General features: G+C 46.2%; 1 protein-coding gene across 4 annotated transcripts in view; it reads right to left on the bottom strand.

Moving 5' to 3' along the window:
- Positions 1-18109, bottom strand: part of LOC144485072 (protein phosphatase 3 catalytic subunit alpha) — a 169745-nt gene that overhangs the window by 26442 nt on the left and 125194 nt on the right. For 2 of the 4 annotated variants that reach the window (XM_078203416.1, XM_078203378.1), the window contains exons 7-9: positions 6513-6638; positions 2731-2808; positions 632-658 (exon numbers count right to left, since the gene is read on the bottom strand). In XM_078203416.1, coding sequence (XP_078059542.1) covers positions 632-658; positions 2731-2808; positions 6513-6638 — 231 coding nt within the window. The remainder of the gene's footprint in view (positions 1-631; positions 659-2730; positions 2809-6512; positions 6639-18109) is intronic. The other 2 variants (XM_078203530.1, XM_078203477.1) reach the window with 1 other exon arrangement.

Below are 18109 nucleotides of genomic sequence, written 5' to 3'. Positions count from 1 at the left end.
GGATCCCCAATATTACAGAAGATCAGATTACGGTTCCTATTCCTTATTCCACCTGGGATCCACATCTGATTGTCGGGCAAAGACAGAACTGGGTCCGGATGTGACCTCCCTGCAAATCCCAGCAGCCCCTTCCCACTGATATACATTGTCAAGGCTCACACATGAATACCAGCTGTCAGAAATTCCCAATCTTCCAAGGCTTGAATCGTTCAGCCTGAAGTCAGACAAACTGCATTTAGTTTTTAGACATTTCTCTGATAAACACACAAGCTGAATGAAAATGTTTAGCACTTTATTCCGCACAGAGGCAGGGGAATGGATGCGACCCAGCAGTGAAGACACAAAGTTCAGCTTCTATTTCCTGCTCTGTGCAATAGCTTTTCGAAACCTCTTTCCAAGAGTTGAATTACTGAGATTAAATACAAAAAGGCCACAAACTCATTTAATAGAAGCCTAGTTGGTGAATTTCAAAGCTCCATGCTCCTGAGCACAAAACTAATCTGTCTTCAAAAGGTGTGCTTTTAAAATCTCCCTCAACACTGCCCTATAAATGTCAAATAGCACAGGTTAAAAAACGACAAGCCAGCCCCTAGCAGCTTTGCCCTTCTTCAACAAGTCATTCGGTTTGTACCTTTCTTCTGGCCATAAGTGAGATGTTCTTCTCATAAGAAAATCCAGAAAATAAAGAGATAGAAAGATCAGTAGGAAGCTGTGGAGAATGGGAACATACACAGGTACAAATATCTGACATAACCAATGGAAAAGTTTTAAAATCAAATTCTGTGGAAATAGAAGAGAAACAAATTAGATAAGGAAAAAAAAAAGAAAACAAAAATAAAAATAACTGATGGAATAAAGCAGCATTTTACTCCTGTTAGCACTCGAAGCTCATTCAATGTAATTTAGCTTAAGGCAATGACTCTCTGCTCTGTCTACTGGTGCTATCCATTGTCCAAAGATGTGCGGGTTAGGTTGATTGGCCAGGTTAAAAATTGCCCCTTAGAGTCCTGAGATGCGTAGGTTAGAGGGATTAGCGGGTAAATATGTGGGGGTAGGACCTGGGTGGGATTGTGGTCGGTGCAGACTCGATGGGCCGAATGGCCTCCTTCTGCACTGTAGGGTTTCTATGGTTCTATGATTCTACATGCCGGAGAAACAGAACAGGCTTTGTTTTCTGTAGTTAGGATACAAGTGGAAGGTTATACCTTTTTACAACAATCACTTGACCTTTGAAAGGTCGTTTACTGGAATGGTTCCACCAGAGATGAGGAAGTTTGGTTATGGGAAGAGACTGGAGAAACAGGGTTGCTCTCCTTGGAGCAGAGAAGGTCAAGGGGAGATTTACTAAGAGTTTTTCAAAATCGCAAAGGGTTTTGATAGAGTAGAGGGGGAGGAACTGTTCCCAGTAGGGGGAGGGCTGGTAACCATAGGAACACGGATGAGGCATTGAGCTCCTTGAGCTTGTTCCTTCCTTCAATGAGGTAATGGCTGATTTGCAACATAAACTGACAGGCCCACCTTTACCTTAAGAAGTTTAACACATTTGACTGACAAATATCTATTCATGCAAATGTACAAATTAGGGGCAGGGGTAGGCCGTCTGGTCCCTCGAGCCTGCTCCACCATTCAATAAGATGATGGTTGATTGGAATGTGACCTCAATCATGTGACCCCTCCCTCTACCCTGTGACTCCTTTGTTAATAAAGAATCGCAGATTTCAAATTAACAACTGATCAGGCGTCAGAAGTGGAGTTATTTCCTAATTTTACTCTTCAAAGATTTGACCCAACTTTTTGCGATTGTGCCTCTGGTCCCAAATCAAAGGGAATAGTTTCTTTCTGTCCATCCTCTTGATTCAATAAGGTGAAAGCTCAGATCAAGCCACCCATTAAACTATATCCCGCGATGTACAACCCCACTTTTTTACATTTCCTTTTTTTTTAAAACCAGAGAGTCACAGATTTCAGGCGACTGGCAAAAGAATCAAAGGATCAGAGGAAGAAGTTTTCTTTTTGAAAACAACTTGAGTTATGATGGTCTGGAAGGTGCTGTCGGAAAGGGCGGTGGAATGAGATTCATAAGGAATTTTCTCAAGGGGAGTTGGAGAAATACTTGGACGCAGGGATCTGGGGAAAGGGCATGGAAATGGGACTGATTGGATAACTCTTTCAAAGAGACAGCACAGCCACGATGGGCAGAAGGTGCTGCAAGATTCCAGGAATAGGCGTGTTGTACAATGTACAATTATCAGATCTCTCCCGCCAATTGCTTCAGTTGTGTTTCATGGTCCTTTTATTTGAGTAACTTTGAGTTAGAAAGTATGAAGAGAAACACATGGTGCACTCACAGGAAGCAGTCTATACTTACAGGAAGTATATTCAATATTTTCAGTTGCTGAAATGTCCCTAAAACAAGTTAGCTTGTCACTTTACAAAAATATTAACTGCAACAACAACTACACTTTGGTTGGTTAATTTTTCGGCACTGTTCTACAACATGCAGGAGTGTTAGAAATGGCCGCGGTGTAGCGGTTAGAAGATCAGTATAAAAAGACGAAAGAATTAAAATCATTATTGAACAATGATGCCAAAAAGCAAATGAACCATCAGGCATGGAGCCAGGCTGGCCTTTGGGAATGAACGGGGAACAAGAGTGTTTTCAGCTTAGCTTTCAGGAGAGGTTTATCACCAGAAGCAGTTCCTCTTTACAGTCCAGCTGCAATGTCTTACCATCAAAGCCGTCATCTCCTTCAGTCATCAATTCATCGTCAGAGCAGATGCTGAGTACATTCACCAGCATTTCAGTCACTGGAAGGAGAGAGGGAACAAAAAATCAGCAAAACACGCCCCCTGCAATGCTTGCGATCAAAGAATAATTTACCCAATCAGGAGGGACACCTGGAACTCATGGCAAAAGGAGCTTTTAGCAGCTGTCATTCCGAGCTCAGAGATCAATGCCTTTACATAACCAACCAGCTGCTATCTATAGATTCATACACTCATAACCCTAAACACTTTCACTGAGGTTCTATGGGTAAACTGAAGGAATTCACGGTGGAAGCCCCTCAAAGTATGGGCTAAAGGGACAAGCCCAGTGATTGGCTGAGGGTCCAGAACACACGGAGTTAGAGGCCATAGAAACTGGCCATGAGGTGAAAGTCAGGCCGCGAGCGAATGGAACAGAGTGAGAGAGTGGGTGGTATTGGGATGCTGCCCTCCCTGTTGGGACTGTGTGAATGAAACGTTGCAATAACATGGCTGATAAAGTACAGTCTCAGTGAGAGTTAGCTCCAGTCCAAAACACCACAGTTTCAACACATGGTCATCTGTTCTCCAAAGGATTTGCAAATAATAACCATCTGTCATGTCTACTGTGTGGAAGTAATTGTGTTTGATCATTATTGCTGCCAATGTAATGGCTGCTTTCTCCCATCTCCCTGACAACAGCACGGTAACCCCACATCTCCCTGACAACGACATGGTAACCCCATCTCCCTGACAACAGCACAGTAATCCCACATCTCCCTGACAACAACACGGTAACCCTACATCTCCCTGACAACAGCACGGTAACCCCCCATCTCCCTGACAACGACACGGTAACTCCATCTCCCTCAAAAGCGACACGGTAACCCCATCTCCCTGACAACGACACGGTAACCCCATCTCCCTGACAACGACACGGTAACCCCATCTCCCTGACAACGACACGGTAACCCCATCTCCCTGACAATGACACGGTAACCCCATCTCCCTGACAACAGCACAGTAATCCCACATCTCCCTGACAACAACACGGTAACCCTACATCTCCCTGACAACAGCACGGTAACCCCCCATCTCCCTGACAACGACACGGTAACTCCATCTCCCTCAAAAGCGACACGGTAACCCCATCTCCCTGACAACGACACGGTAACCCCATCTCCCTGACAACGACACGGTAACCCCATCTCCCTGACAACGACACGGTAACCCCATCTCCCTGACAATGACACGGTAACCCCATCTCCCTGACAATGACACGGTAACCCCATCTCCCTGACAACGACACGGTAACCCCATCTCCCTGACAACAGCACGGTAACCCCACATCTCCCTGACAATAATATGTAACCCCCCATCTCCCTGACAACGACACGGTAACCCCATCTACCTCAAAAACGACACGGTAACCCCATCTTCCTGACAATGACACGGTAACCCCATCTCCCTGACAACAACACGGTAACCCCATCTCCCTGACAACGACACGGTAACCCCATCTCCCTGACAACGACACGGTAACCCCATCTCCCTGACAACGACACGGTAACCCCATCTCCCTGACAACGACACGGTAACCCCATCTCCCTGACAACGACACGGTAACCCCATCTCCCTGACAACGACACGGTAACCCCATCTCCCTGACAACAGCACGGTAACCCCATCGCCCTGACAACAACACGGTAACCCCATCTCCCTGACAACATGAGCATGCTGTTGTCAATGTCTCGCATTTGGAGCACACTTTTTGTGGCCATCCTCAAATGCCCCATAGCTGCAGAAATCAATGTTTTGCACCTGGTTTGAATTGGAGCAAAGCAAGTCATCTCTTCAGCCTTTGTGTGTGGATCTGAGGGAGTCCCTGTGCTTTTGGAGATGGAGAGAGTTTGGCAGCACTCTGGATAGTGTCTGCGCTGTGGTGACATGTGCAATTTTCTTGGTAACTTCAGCTCAAACTGTTTTCTTGGCAATCTGATGCAAACACATTTGCTGCTATGTTTTTGCTCACAGTCGCTTTATTTCCAACCTTTCCCACGAGCTTGTCATTGGCTTCTCCTCACGCAGCTCTGGGCTCCAGATTAATCTGTTCATTTATTAAGTTCACAGACACAGAAAAATGGGATTCCAGCAATTACATCTCAACCTGTGCCTCAAAGAAATTAAACCAATAAATTCTGCAACTTCAGCCTTCTGGGTTAGTTCCACTTGTGGATAATTCAATATTGCAATGGTTTCCTGTCAGATTGGAAACTGCGTAAAGCAAGGAGGGATTTAACTCCACATCCACAGTACTGGATTCATCTGGGTTCTGTCTAACAACAACAACAACTTGTACTTGGATAGCACCTTTAAAGTAACTAAAATGCCCCCAGGTGATTCACAGGAGCAATTATGGAACAAAACTTGACACAGTCACATAAGGAGATGTCAAGTAAACCAGCCTCCCATCCATTGACTCTGTCTACACTTCCCACTCCCTCGGGAAAAGCAGCCAGCATAATTAAGGACCCCACGCACCCCGGCCATTCTCTCTTTCACCTTCTTCCATCGGGGAAAAAGATACAAAAAGTCTGAGGTCACGTACCAACCGACTCAAGAACAGCTTCTTCCCTGCTGCTGTCAGACTTTTGAATGGACCTACCTCGCATTAAGTTGATCTTTCTCTACACCCTAGCTATGACTGTAACACTACATTCTGCATCCTCTACTTTCCTTCTCTATGAACGGTATGCTTTGTCTGTGTAGCGCGCAAGAAACAATACTTTTCACTGTATGTCAATACATGTGACAATAATAAATCAAATCAAGTCAGTCCAGGTGACCAAAACCTCGGACAAAGAGGAACATCCTAAAGGAGGAGAGGAGGTCGGAGAGGTTTAGGGAGGGAATTGCAGAACTTCGGGGCATGGCTGCCAATGTTGGGAGTGATGGAAATTGGGAAAGTGTCCCAGAGGCCAGAATTAGATGAGTGCAGATTCTTTGGAGGGATCTCAGCCTGCAGGGATCACGGAAATGGGGGAAGGACAATACTGAGCTTTTATATTTCTGGTGACTGAATTTTATAAAATTAATATTCTGCGTTTCATTATTTGTGCAGTTACAAAGGTAAGCTCTTAATTAATACCCAATGAGAGATACATGCTCTCTTCACAATACTATTACTTGGTTGGGTGAATATATTTATTAACTGGGGGAGAGTTACATTTCACATTGCGTCATTAATGTGCTCAGGATGGAACCATGGCTGTTTGGAGGCTTGAGTGACGTGTTTATATCTGGTCATCTGAGCCATGTCATCGTTTCAAAGCACTCCCTCATTTCAGTCAGGGAAGGGTTGGGATAGGCTTTTGAGGGTAAGCAGGAAGGAACATAGGGTTGGGTGTTAAATAGGGAGGAGTTGAGGGGGGCGGGGGTGACGCACACAGTGCACAACCCCCCAGTTGATGAGCACCTCCATTCCTTTCTGCCCTAATAAGAACCCCTTAAAACGATGGCCTCTGCACTCTGGCCACTGAGAACTGTAGCCCATAATTTCCACTTAATTGGGAAACTAAGGGCCTCAATAGGCCTAAGTGTGTGCGCTCCTTCCCCCATGTGATGGGAAACAGGTCGCTGGTGGGTGGCGAGGTGGTAGGCTGGGCACCTTTTGGAGTGGGATTGGAATCCAGCGCCTTCTGGTTCAGGAGCCAGGCAACGACCCACTGACCCCTGTGACCTTGTGGAAATCCAACACTGTCACAAACCTTTCTCCCCAACAAACGGCAAAGACCAAGTGAAGACATCCATGAAATTGGGCAGCCAATAGGGATGAGGGGAGCAGTTGAACTGTCGAATATTCATGACGTTATTTTCATATTTCAATACTGCAGCTGGAAGACAATCAAAAACACAGGAAAATTAAGGTCAGCAATTCCCCGCCAAGGTCCAAAATTTACACAAGATCTGTTCAAACATGCTTAGGAATCTTTTTTTTCAGTTTATCTCCCCAAAATCTCATTGCGATCATTGACAGATTCACCCCAAGAGTCCGGGATTCCGGATTACACCGGCTCGATGAGAATTCGAAACAGCAGCCCCGCAACTCGTCACTAACAACATTTCACATGGATTTCTAACACGACCCTGATAACAGGAAGCTGGAGAATTCCCCACCCACACTCTAACTTGTGAAGAATAGATTCTCCATTTTTTAAAAATAAAATATTTTAGTTTTGGAATGATGTGAACCATTGTGTGATTTTTCCAATGGGATAGTTAGTTAGCAGAGGGATCGCGTGGCGATGTAGCCACACCAAGGCCATGAATGTGGAAGTGCTGGATACACTCCTCACCTCACTTGGAATGCGCTGACATCCTGATTGTTAAACTCATCAACTGACTATTCCTCGACATCACTGGCAGGAGGCAACAGCAGGAACCAACCTCATTCTCTCTGGATATGGGTTCACACATGGGTCATTGTACGGGTAACCAGCAGCCGGAGCCCAGGCTGTTTATTACGCTTGCCTTGAACAAGTGTGAAGAGACAACAACACACTGCATTGACAGGTCTTGCTGCATCCTTCAGCAGCTTGGAGAGTTATAGGTGTCCACAGAAATACAGGCCTGGCTGATCAGGCTACAATACTGGTTTCATGTCCCATTCCAGCCAGGACTGGACCTCTGCTCACTTACACCCACACGTTAGCTTAACTTGAGTGTCAAAAAGATAAGTGGGAACCTGCATAGGATCATACAGTGCTGAAGAGACCCTTCAGCCCATCGAGTCTGCACCGACACACAAGAAACACCTAGTCTCCCACCTAACCCCATTGGCCAGCACTTGGCCCACAGCCCTGAATGTTATGACGCGCCAAGTGCGCAACTGATTGCAGTGACTCTGTAATGTGAGGTGTCAGAGTGGGAAGAGGCACAGTCTCGCACTATGGAAGGAGGCAGATTCAGTCACATCAAAGCCACAAGGCGGTTTCTCTAAACACTTCCCAGTTATGATGCACTGTCAATTTGAATGGGGTTTTCAGTCATACTTTTAATGGTTTATACAAAAGACCATAAGACGTGGGAGCAGAAATAGGCCATTCGGCCCATCGAGTTTCCTCTGCCGTTCAATGAGACCATGACAGATCTGATATAATCCTCCACTCCACTTTCCCATCTTATCCCCATGGCCCTCGATTCCCTTACTGATTAAAAATCTGTCTGCCTCAGCCTTGAGCATACTGAATGGCCCAGCCTCTACAGCCCTCTGCGGGAAAGAATTCCACAGATTCATTGCCAAGAGAGAAGAAATTCCTCCTCATGTCTGTCTAAAATGGGTGACCCCTCACTCTGACCTTATGCCCTCTGGTCCTAGACTCTCCCACAAGAGGAAACAACCTCTCAGCATCGACCCTGTCAAACCCCCGAGATTCGTATCCGTCTCAATAAGGTCACCTCTCATTCTTCACCAATGGGTACAGGCCCAACCTACTTACCCTCTCTTCATTAGAACATCCCTCCCTACCCGGGATCGACCCAGTGAACCTTCTCTGGACTGCCTCCAATATCTTTCCTTAGATAAGGGGAGCTGAAAGGAATGGCGGGGTCTGCATTTCCAGACAATCTACACTTCATGGGTATGAGAATAATCAGACAACTTGTGCCTGGGGGGGTTTCAGAACACATGGATGCAGTGTAAACACTTGCAGTCTCCAATCAGAGCGCAACAGATGCTGGTGCTCGCGTGCACCCATTTGTAATCTTTTACTGAAAGTTCCTGATATTAAACTTAATTCCTTAAAAGGTCTAAACATATCACTGCAGGCTACATGGAAGTAATCCCTCTCACACGTAGATATGTTCATAAGAACATACAGCAATTAGAAATTATTGTAAAGACTAATGGTTCTGTAGATCACATTTAACACTCTCCAGCCTCCACTATATTCCAGAACCTTAGAGTGAAAGGCAAAGAACAGACACAATCTGGGTTGGGAATGGCTAGGGGATTTTCACAGTAACTTCATTGCAGCGTTAATGTAAGCCGAGTTGTGACTAATAATAAATAAAATAAAAACAATCTTTCACCAATGGAAATGACTTGATGGGAATGTCTGCACAGACTCCAGATCTACTGCCACCTTCTGAAGAGTGAGGAAGCACTGACGATGCAATCCACACTAAAACACTTCATCACTGCCTTCAGTCCTCACAGGAGAACAGGAACCCATCAGGCAATGCAAACCTGGGCCAAAGTTTTCACCCCCAATATCCCAACATAAAACAGAGATCGAAGATAGAATCATGCAGTACTGAATGAGGCCATTCAGCCCACCGTGCCCGTGCTATCACTTTGAATCACGATCCAATTATCCCCCCTCCTCCTGCTATTTCTGAATCTGCTTCCACTTCCCTCCCAGGAAGAACATTCCAGATCATAACTCGCTCCCTGTGCAAACATTCTCATCTCCCTCCCCGCATCCTCGACTGTGTCCCTCTGGTTACTGCTCCTCTGGTCAGTGGAAACAATCTCTTATTTACTTTTATCAAAACCCTTCGTGGATCAGCAGACCTTCATTAAAATTTTATGCTCTGAGGAGAACCATCCCAGTTTCTCTTGTTTCTTCACATTCACTGAAGTACCTCACTCCTGGAACCATTGGAGTGAATCTCCTCTGCTCCCTCTCCAAGGTCCTGAAGTCCATCTGAAAATGCGGTGTTTAGAACTGGACGGAGGCCCAGTTTGTGCTCCTGTGGAAAGGTTCAGCATAACTTCCTCGTTTTTCTACTCTCTGCCTCCATTTTTAAAGTCAAGGCCCTGTATTTTTTTCAATCTGTAGCTTCTTGCGATAGTTGGAGAAGTGGACAAGCATGTCAGTACTCAAGGTCATGACCTCAGCTGCAGGAAATGCCAAATCCAGACCAATGACCCTCAAACGGTGGTTTCCTGACCACTGCCCATTGCCACCTGACTCAGAGACTGGTGGGGAGGGGGGGTGTGTGGGCGGGTGGAGGCGGGCACGGGGAGGGGAGAGAGGAAGGGGGTTTAGCGGGAAAGGTACCAAGATGTTGAACGAGGCCAATGATGTCACCCATGATCCAAAATGGATGCAAAACAGAAACTGGCAACTACATAGAAACATGGGAGTCAGGAGCAGGGGGAAACTATTCAACCCTTCAAGGCTGTTCTGTCATTTCACAAGATCCTGGATGATATGCTTGTGGTCTCAACTCCATTTGGCGTCTGGTGCTCAGAATCCCCAATTCCCACATCGATCAAAAATCAAACTCAACCTGGAATGTATTCAGTGACCATTGCTCTCTGGGGGAAGAGGCTGCCCCAGACAAACACCCCTCGGAAAAGAACAACAAGCCCCAGAATGTAAAATAACGGAACCAAGCCGGAATAAATGTGAGCATCAGAAAGGAATGTATATTTGTACCACACTTTCCTCACCCTCTGTACATCGCAAAGTGCTTTACAATGAGGTACCTGCAGAGTGCAATCACTGCTGTAAAGGCAGCAGCCAGTTTACACAAAGCAAGATCCAGCACACTACTCCTATTTCAGTTCTTTGCCCGAAGACAGATCTTTTGTCCCAAATCACTCCCAGCCGGAACAGGGTTCAAACCCCCTGCACATTGGCACAGACCTGATCCACATCAGCTGTCTGATCAGTTTAACCAACCAGTCCCTCTGCAGGAGTCCCGAGTTGTCATGACAGCCCACACGTTTAAGTGTTTGTATAGTTTCACATACATTTCCAAAGAAACATTAGGCGGAATTTTCCCGTCCTGCCCGCCACGGGAATCGGAGCGGGTGAGGGGCGGACCATAGGAAGGTCCACTGACCATGGGTGGGATTTTATGATTCTGGGATGAGCGGGACCATTAACTCTGTTTCTCTCTCCGTAGATGTTGCCAGATATGCTGAGTTTTTCCAGTGTGTTCTGTTTTTATTGCATTTTTCTGTGTACATTATAGTCTGGCGCGATGGATAAGTTTTTTCCATCGGATGGCTGACCAGTAATCTCTCCCATTCTCATGGCCCGTCACTCAATTTGCAGGCTGACACTCAACCTGTTTGGCCGCTTTATGAACGCACCTTCCTTGGCCATCAAATCCTGGGGTGGGGCTCAAACCTGGAGCTTCTGGCTCAGAGGCAGGGCTGTTACCCACTGCACCACAGGACCTCCCAATCCCACACACAGCAAGGTGACAGTGACCAATGAGATATTATAGTGATGTTGGAGGAGGACACTGGGGAGAGCTTTATCAGAGGGTCTATCTTTTATGTGAGACTTTAAACTGAGGCCTTGTTTGCAGAAAATATTTCGCAGTGTTATTTCAAAGCACAGTGGAGTTCACATCAAACTGTTTCAGTAATTTTCTCTGAACTGGTACAAATATACAGTTAGAGACTGTGGAACAATTCTGAGTTTATTTTTAAAAAATTCATTCATGGGACATGGGCGTCGCTGGTTGGCCAGTATTTATTGCCCATCCCTAGTTGCCCTTGTTCAAAGAGCAGTTGAGAGTCAACCCCATTGCTGTGGCTCTGGAATCACACGTAGGCCAGACCGGGTAAGGACGGCAGATTTCCTTCCCTAAAGGACATTAGTGAACCAGATGGGTTTTTCTGAAAATTGACAATGAGTCATCAGTAGATTATTAATTCCTGACATTTTTCCTTGAATTCAAATTCCACCATCTGCCATGGCGGGATTCGAACCCGGGTTCCCGGAACATTCGCTGAGTTTCTGGATGAATGGAATTGTTACTAATGGAACAGTAAAGAGAGGAAGCAGTGTTAAAGATCCAAATTCAAATTGTGATAGCTGTAATAACTGCGATCAATTAATCCACAGCACAGGGTGTACAGACACTACACAGCACAGGGTGTACAGACACTACACAACACAGGGTGTACAGACACTACACAACACAGGGTGTACAGACACTACACAACACAGGGTGTACAGCTACTACACAGCACAGGGTGTACAGCTACTACACAGCACAGGGTGTACAGACACTACACAACACAGGGTGTACAGCTACTACACAGCACAGGGTGTACAGCTACTACACAACACAGGGTGTACAGACACTACACAACACAGGGTGTACAGCTACTACACAGCACAGGGTGTACAGCTACTACACAGCACAGGGTGTACAGCCACTACACAGCACAGGGTGTACAGACACTACACTGCACAGGGTGTACAGACACTACACAGCACAGGGTGTACAGACACTACACAACACAGGGTGTACAGACACTACACAACACAGGGTGTACAGACACTACACAACACAGGGTGTACAGCTACTACACAACACAGGGCTCTCCCGCATCATTGGCAAATGTTCCTCAGAACTTTCCAAATTATTGGAGTTGGAATATTGCTTTTATCAAAATAACAACATTTTTCTTTGCGATGCAGAGTGGATTAAGGAGTAAAGAACCTCCTCCACATGTGCTATCTTCACCACAACTCAATATTAAACTTGAACTTATTAAACAATTTCAATAAGAGATTCAGAAATGAAATGCATCATGTCCGGCCTGAGACTTCCACAGCACATCGTGAGAAAAAAACTCTTCCAAGGTTCATGCGGAGGGACTGGGAGAAGCTGGGACTGTTCTCCGCAGAACAGAGAAGGTTTAGAGGAGATTAAAAAGAGGTGGTCAAAATTGAGAGTAAATAAATAGAAACACTTTCCACTGGCCGGCGAAAGGGTCAGGAACACAAAGGCACAGATTTAAGGTAACTGGCAAATGAACCAGCGAGGAAATAAGGAGAATTATTCCATGCAGTAAGTTGTGATCGGGAATCTTCCAAAGGGAACTGGATAAATACCCGTTAAGGTCAGGACTATGGGGAAAGAGTAAAGGGAGCGAAATTAATTGGGTCGTTCTTCCAAAGGGGCAGCAGAGACTGAGCTGTAAGATTCTATGATTGCATGAATCCAGTCAATGTAAAACAATACATGACACTGCTTCATGGCAAGGCTTTGCTCTGTATTTTAGTTGCGGCAAATTTTCATTACCCCGATGGCCAAACATTCAGCTTTCAAAGAAAAACTTGGAATCTCCCGAACATAAGAGGTACGAGCAGGAGAAGATCATTTGGCCCATCGAGCCTGCTCCACCATTCAACACCAGAATGCCTGTTCTTCTGCCCAAACTCCACTTTGCTGCTCACCCGTTCTCCCTGCTTTCCGTCTCTTGAGACAATTCTGTGTCCACACAAAGGCAGAAATCTCAGAGCCCCTAATCCTGGAAATCCATCATCCCCAGCTCAGGTTAGAGATCCAGAGACCATGTCCACCCTCCTCAATGTTCCCAAGTTTCTACTCTGAGAAATTAATATTACTTTTATATTTATTTCATAAGGTGATCGTTAAATTCTGCTCCCATTAAGCTGGACGCTGCAGTGGGATCGGAGTTTCTGAAAACTTACTCAAGGATCCATCACCATTGTACAAAACCCAAGAAGGCAGCTCACCGTCGCCTTCTCCAGGGCAATTGGGGATGTGCAAGAAATATTAAAGTAAAGTTTATTCATAAAGTTTATTTATTATTAGTCACAAACAAGGCTTACATTAACACCGCAATGAAGTTACTCTGAAATTCCCCTAGTCGCCACATTCTGGCGCCTGTTCGGGTCAATGCACCCTAACCAGCACGTCTTTCAGAATGCGGGAGGAAACTGGAGCACCCGGAGGAAACCCACGCAGACACGGGGAGAACGTGCAGACTCCGCACAGACAGTGACCCAAGCCGGGAATTGAACCTGGATCCCTGGCACTGTGAGGCAGCAGTGCTAACCACTGTGCCACCGTGTCGCCCGATATTGACTGAATCAGCGACTTCTACAACCCCTGAAAGAAAGAGATTCTTGATAGTATTCACTGCTTCTAATTTTTCCCTGGTCAATGTTTGAATGGTTTGGTGCATTCTTTACCCAACTCTACACAGCAACAGATTTGGAAGGACTGGTGGGGAGAAAACCCAGGGCAGAGACTGATAGCCAAGTTCCGCACACATGAGGACGGCCTAAACCGGGATCTTCTTAGAATCTTAGAAATCTTAGAAACCCTACAGCGCAGAGAGGCCATTCGGCCCATCGAGTCTGCACCGACCACAATCCCACCCAGGCCCTACCCCCATATACCTACATATTTACCCGCTAATCCCTCTAACCTACGCATCCCAGGACACTAAGGGCAATTTGTTTAGCTTGGCCAATCAACCTAACCTGCACATCTTTGGACTGTGGGAGGAAACTGGAGCACCCGGAGGAAACCCACGCAGACACGAGGAGAATGTGCAAACTCCACACAGACAGTGACCCAAGCCGGGAATCGAACCCGGGTCCCTGGAGCTGTGAAGCAGCAGTGCTAACCCACTGTGCTACCGTGCCACGGTTCATGTCACACTATCAGTAACCCCCACAGCTTGCCTCCTGGTCTTGCAGAATCTCACTGGCTGTCCTGTCTGGAGACAATACACATCTCTTTAACCTGTACCTAATGCTCTCTCCACTCACATTGTCTGTATCTTTAAGACTTGATTAGCTGTAGAGATTTGTATTCTAATCAGTATTCTGTAACTTGATTTTGTGTCTCTGTGCCCTATTTGGGAGCAGATTTCCACTCCATCTGACGAAGGAGCAGTGCTCTGAAAGCTAATGGCATTTGCTACCAAATAAACCTGTTGGACTTTAACCTGGTGTTATTAAAACTCTTACGGGGAGAAAACCTTCCAAGTTAACTCTGCTTTTTTTTAATATAGAGTATTCCAGTCGACTCAGCGATGGGTTGTTTGAGGATTTTTCTCACCACTTCAGTCCTTAACTGCAGAGAGTCTATTCACAACATTCCAGCCAATGCAAACTCTGCATCTGCTGTATAATTCTGAGCTGCCCGTCGTCAGATTTAGTGACAGAGCCTTCAGACAGGAGTGAACATTTCAGGAGACATGATGGTGGTTCTGCTGTAAGAGGACAGAATCGTTCCCTTCACTCGCCACCCCGCCCCCCCAGCGCTGACCCTCCACAACCTGAATCAGTGAAAAGCATCAGTAGTGTTCGCATTCAGACAGCTGGCAATAATTTTCTGGGAGAACCGCGCTGTCGGATTGCCAACTTGTGAAATGTACATTAAACTGAAAACCTTGTGTGCTGTCTCAGACGGGTGTGAAAGATCCTGTCACACCATTCCGAAGGGGAGGCGATGATTCCTCACTGGTGTGTCTCCACCGACAGCAGAAAGAAAGAGATTATCTGGTCGTTACCACATTGTGTTTTGTGGGATCTTGCTGTGCACAAACTGATTGCCGTATTTCTTACAGTGACTCCACCTCAGGAGTATGTCATTGGCTGGAAGGTGCTTTCAGAAGTGCCCTGGCAAAAGGTTCGGCATAAATGCAAGTCTTTCTTTGTTTCAAACGATATAAACACACCTCTGCTTTCTCAGGTTTCTAAGTGAAAAGATTTAATCTTTGCAAACACTCCTCCCGATACAAAACCAGAGAATGCTGGAAATACCCAAAAGGTCGGTCAGTGTCTGTGGAGAGAGGAGCAGAGTTAGTGGGTGGGAGTATCCACCCCTGCCGTGGCACGTTTTGTGTCTTCCCGCCATTGCCCGGCACTGGGGCATTCTGGTCCTGCTGCTGTCAACGGGTTTTCCCGTTGTTTGAACCCTCTGCCATCGGGGAAGCGAGAGATCCTGCCAGTGGGAAAGACTGGAACATTTTGGCCCATGTTTTGGGTGTGTGACCTTTTGTCAGAACCGACTGACCCCGAGCATTGACTCCATCGCTCTCTCTCCAGTCACGCTCTCTGACTGTGCGGAGTATTTCACAACATCCTCGATTTTCATTTTGGATTTTCAGCATCTGGAATATTCTACTTTAGTCTTGCAGCAATGAACCCAACCAGAGATTAAATCCTCCTGGATTTCACAAACTTTCCATCTTTTTAAGGTAAATTCTGCCGCTCAAATACTCCACAAGATTCACTGCCTTTCAAATTCATTCTACATTCTCTCACCAACTTTTACAGATGCCCCATAGAAAGCATTCTTTCTGGTTGTATCACAGCTTGGTATGGGCTCCTGCTCTGCCCAAGACCACAAGAAACTACAACAGGTCGTGAATGTAGCCCAATCCATCACACAAACCAGCCTCCCACCCATTGACTCTGTCTACACTTCCCGTTGCCTCGGCAAAGCAGCCAGCATAATTAAGGACCCCACACACCCCGGACATTCTCTCTTCCACCTTCTTCCGTCAGGAAAAAGATACAAAAGTCTGAGGTCACGTACCAACCGACTCAAGAACAGCTTCTTCCCTGCTGCTGTCAGACTTTTGAATGGACCTACCTCGCATTAAGTTGATCTTTCTCTACACCCGAGCTATGACTGTAACACTGCATTCTGTACTCGCTCCTTTCCTTCTCTATGAATGGTATACTTTGCGCGCAAGAAACAATACTTTTCACTGTGTGTTAATACATGTGACAATAATAAATCAAATCAGATCAGTTTGTGTGCAGAATCAACACAGCATTCCAACAGCGGATTTCCAGCTTTGTGACATTTTCCTAATCGATGGCCCTGACATTTCTTCCCACATTGAAATGACAGATGTAGCACTGCTGGGGGAATAGCAGTTCATGCGACATTTCCACAGTTATTTTGATTCTGTTGCTATGGAAACTTATGGCACGTTGGTTGATGTTATTAACATTGAATAAACCCCAGGAGAATGGGCACTGACTCTGCAATGCCGGTGTTCGGGACCTTGAACTGCGAACAGAAGTAATATCCTTCCAGGCTGATCAATGCCAGGCCTTCGAACACCCAGGATTTTAATCTCTCCACTATTGGTCGCTGTTCCTTCAGCTGTCAGGGCCCCAAGCAGTAGAATTCCCTCTCAAAACCTCTCCATCTCTCTAAGACATTCCTTAAAATTTACCTCTTCCGGAATATAACCATATGAAATAGAGGCAAAAGTTGCCCATGAGAATCCCGAATCCCTCCTACACCGCCTCCCCCCCTCCCCCCCCCACCACCAATCCTTCAGATCCATGTGGATCCGCACCCTCATTTCCACTTTCCCAATGTTTCTCCGCATTCCCCAATTCCCTCAATGTCAAAACATCTATCAATCTCCATCCTGAATATTCCCAATGACTGAGATCCACGGCTCTCCAGGAGAGAGAATTCCAAAGATCTGCAACCCTCTGTGTGAAGATATTTCTCCTCATTCTAAGTGGTCCAACTCCTTATCCTGAGATTGTGACTCCGTGTTCGAGACTCAGCAGTCAGGGCAAAGCAGCCTCTCAGTGTCTAACCCTGTCAAACCTGTTCAGAGTTTCAATGAGACTGACTCTGGTTTCATTAAATTCCAGAATATAAGCCCACTCCATCAAACCTCTCCTCAGAGGACAACCCTCTCACAGAATACAATCCCTACAGTGCAGAAGGAGGCCATTCGGCCCATTGAGTCTGCACCGACAACAATCCCACCCAGGCCCTATCCCCGTAATCCCAAATATTTACCCTACTAATCCCCCTGACACTAAGGGGCAATTTAGCATGGCCAATCCACCTAACCTGCACATCTTTGGACTGTGGGAGGAAACCGGAGCACCCGGAGGAAACCCACGCAGACACGGGGAGAACGTGCAGACTCCGCACAGACAGTGACCCAAGTCGGGAATTGAACCCGGATCTCTGGCGCTGTGGGGCAGCAGTGCTAACCACTGTGCCACCGTGCCGCTCTCCCAGGATATCTGCCCAGGTGGCTCAGTGTGAACACATGCGGATTACATTCCTGCTTTAGAACATTCTATTGTTTTAAAGACGCTATTTAAATGCAAGTTGCTGCTATGATTGAGACCATCGGGACAATCTGGTCCCAATGGGGAAACCGAACTGCAACAAAACTGATTTAATTACAAATGATGGTTAAATACTCCGCTGAAAATGAATAAAGTCGGAGATGTGAATAAAATAGACATTCCCCTCACATTGATGCTGTCAGATGCTTTTGAGGTTGTGTCTAACAAAGTTGCCTGCAAGACCCCAGTGTTATGGAATATTCTGAAATTAATGGAATTCTGGACTAGGGATTAAACTACACAGAGCGTGGCAATTGTGAAAGGCAGCAGTGGCCATGTGAAACTGTTGTGGAGATTAGATTCTTGCATTGAAGAAACGCTCACACACTGTGGGTTTGGTTCAAACTTAGAAATATCCTCGTCAGAGGCCTAACGAACAATAAAATCCAGGCCAAGCTTTTGAGTGAAGCTGCTGTGGAAGGAACCCGAGATGCGGCCATGGAACT

This window comes from Mustelus asterias, chromosome 1 (genome assembly GCF_964213995.1).
Source record: "Mustelus asterias chromosome 1, sMusAst1.hap1.1, whole genome shotgun sequence".
Lineage (NCBI taxonomy): Eukaryota > Metazoa > Chordata > Chondrichthyes > Carcharhiniformes > Triakidae > Mustelus > Mustelus asterias.
This window is presented reverse-complemented; position numbering and strand designations above follow the sequence as displayed.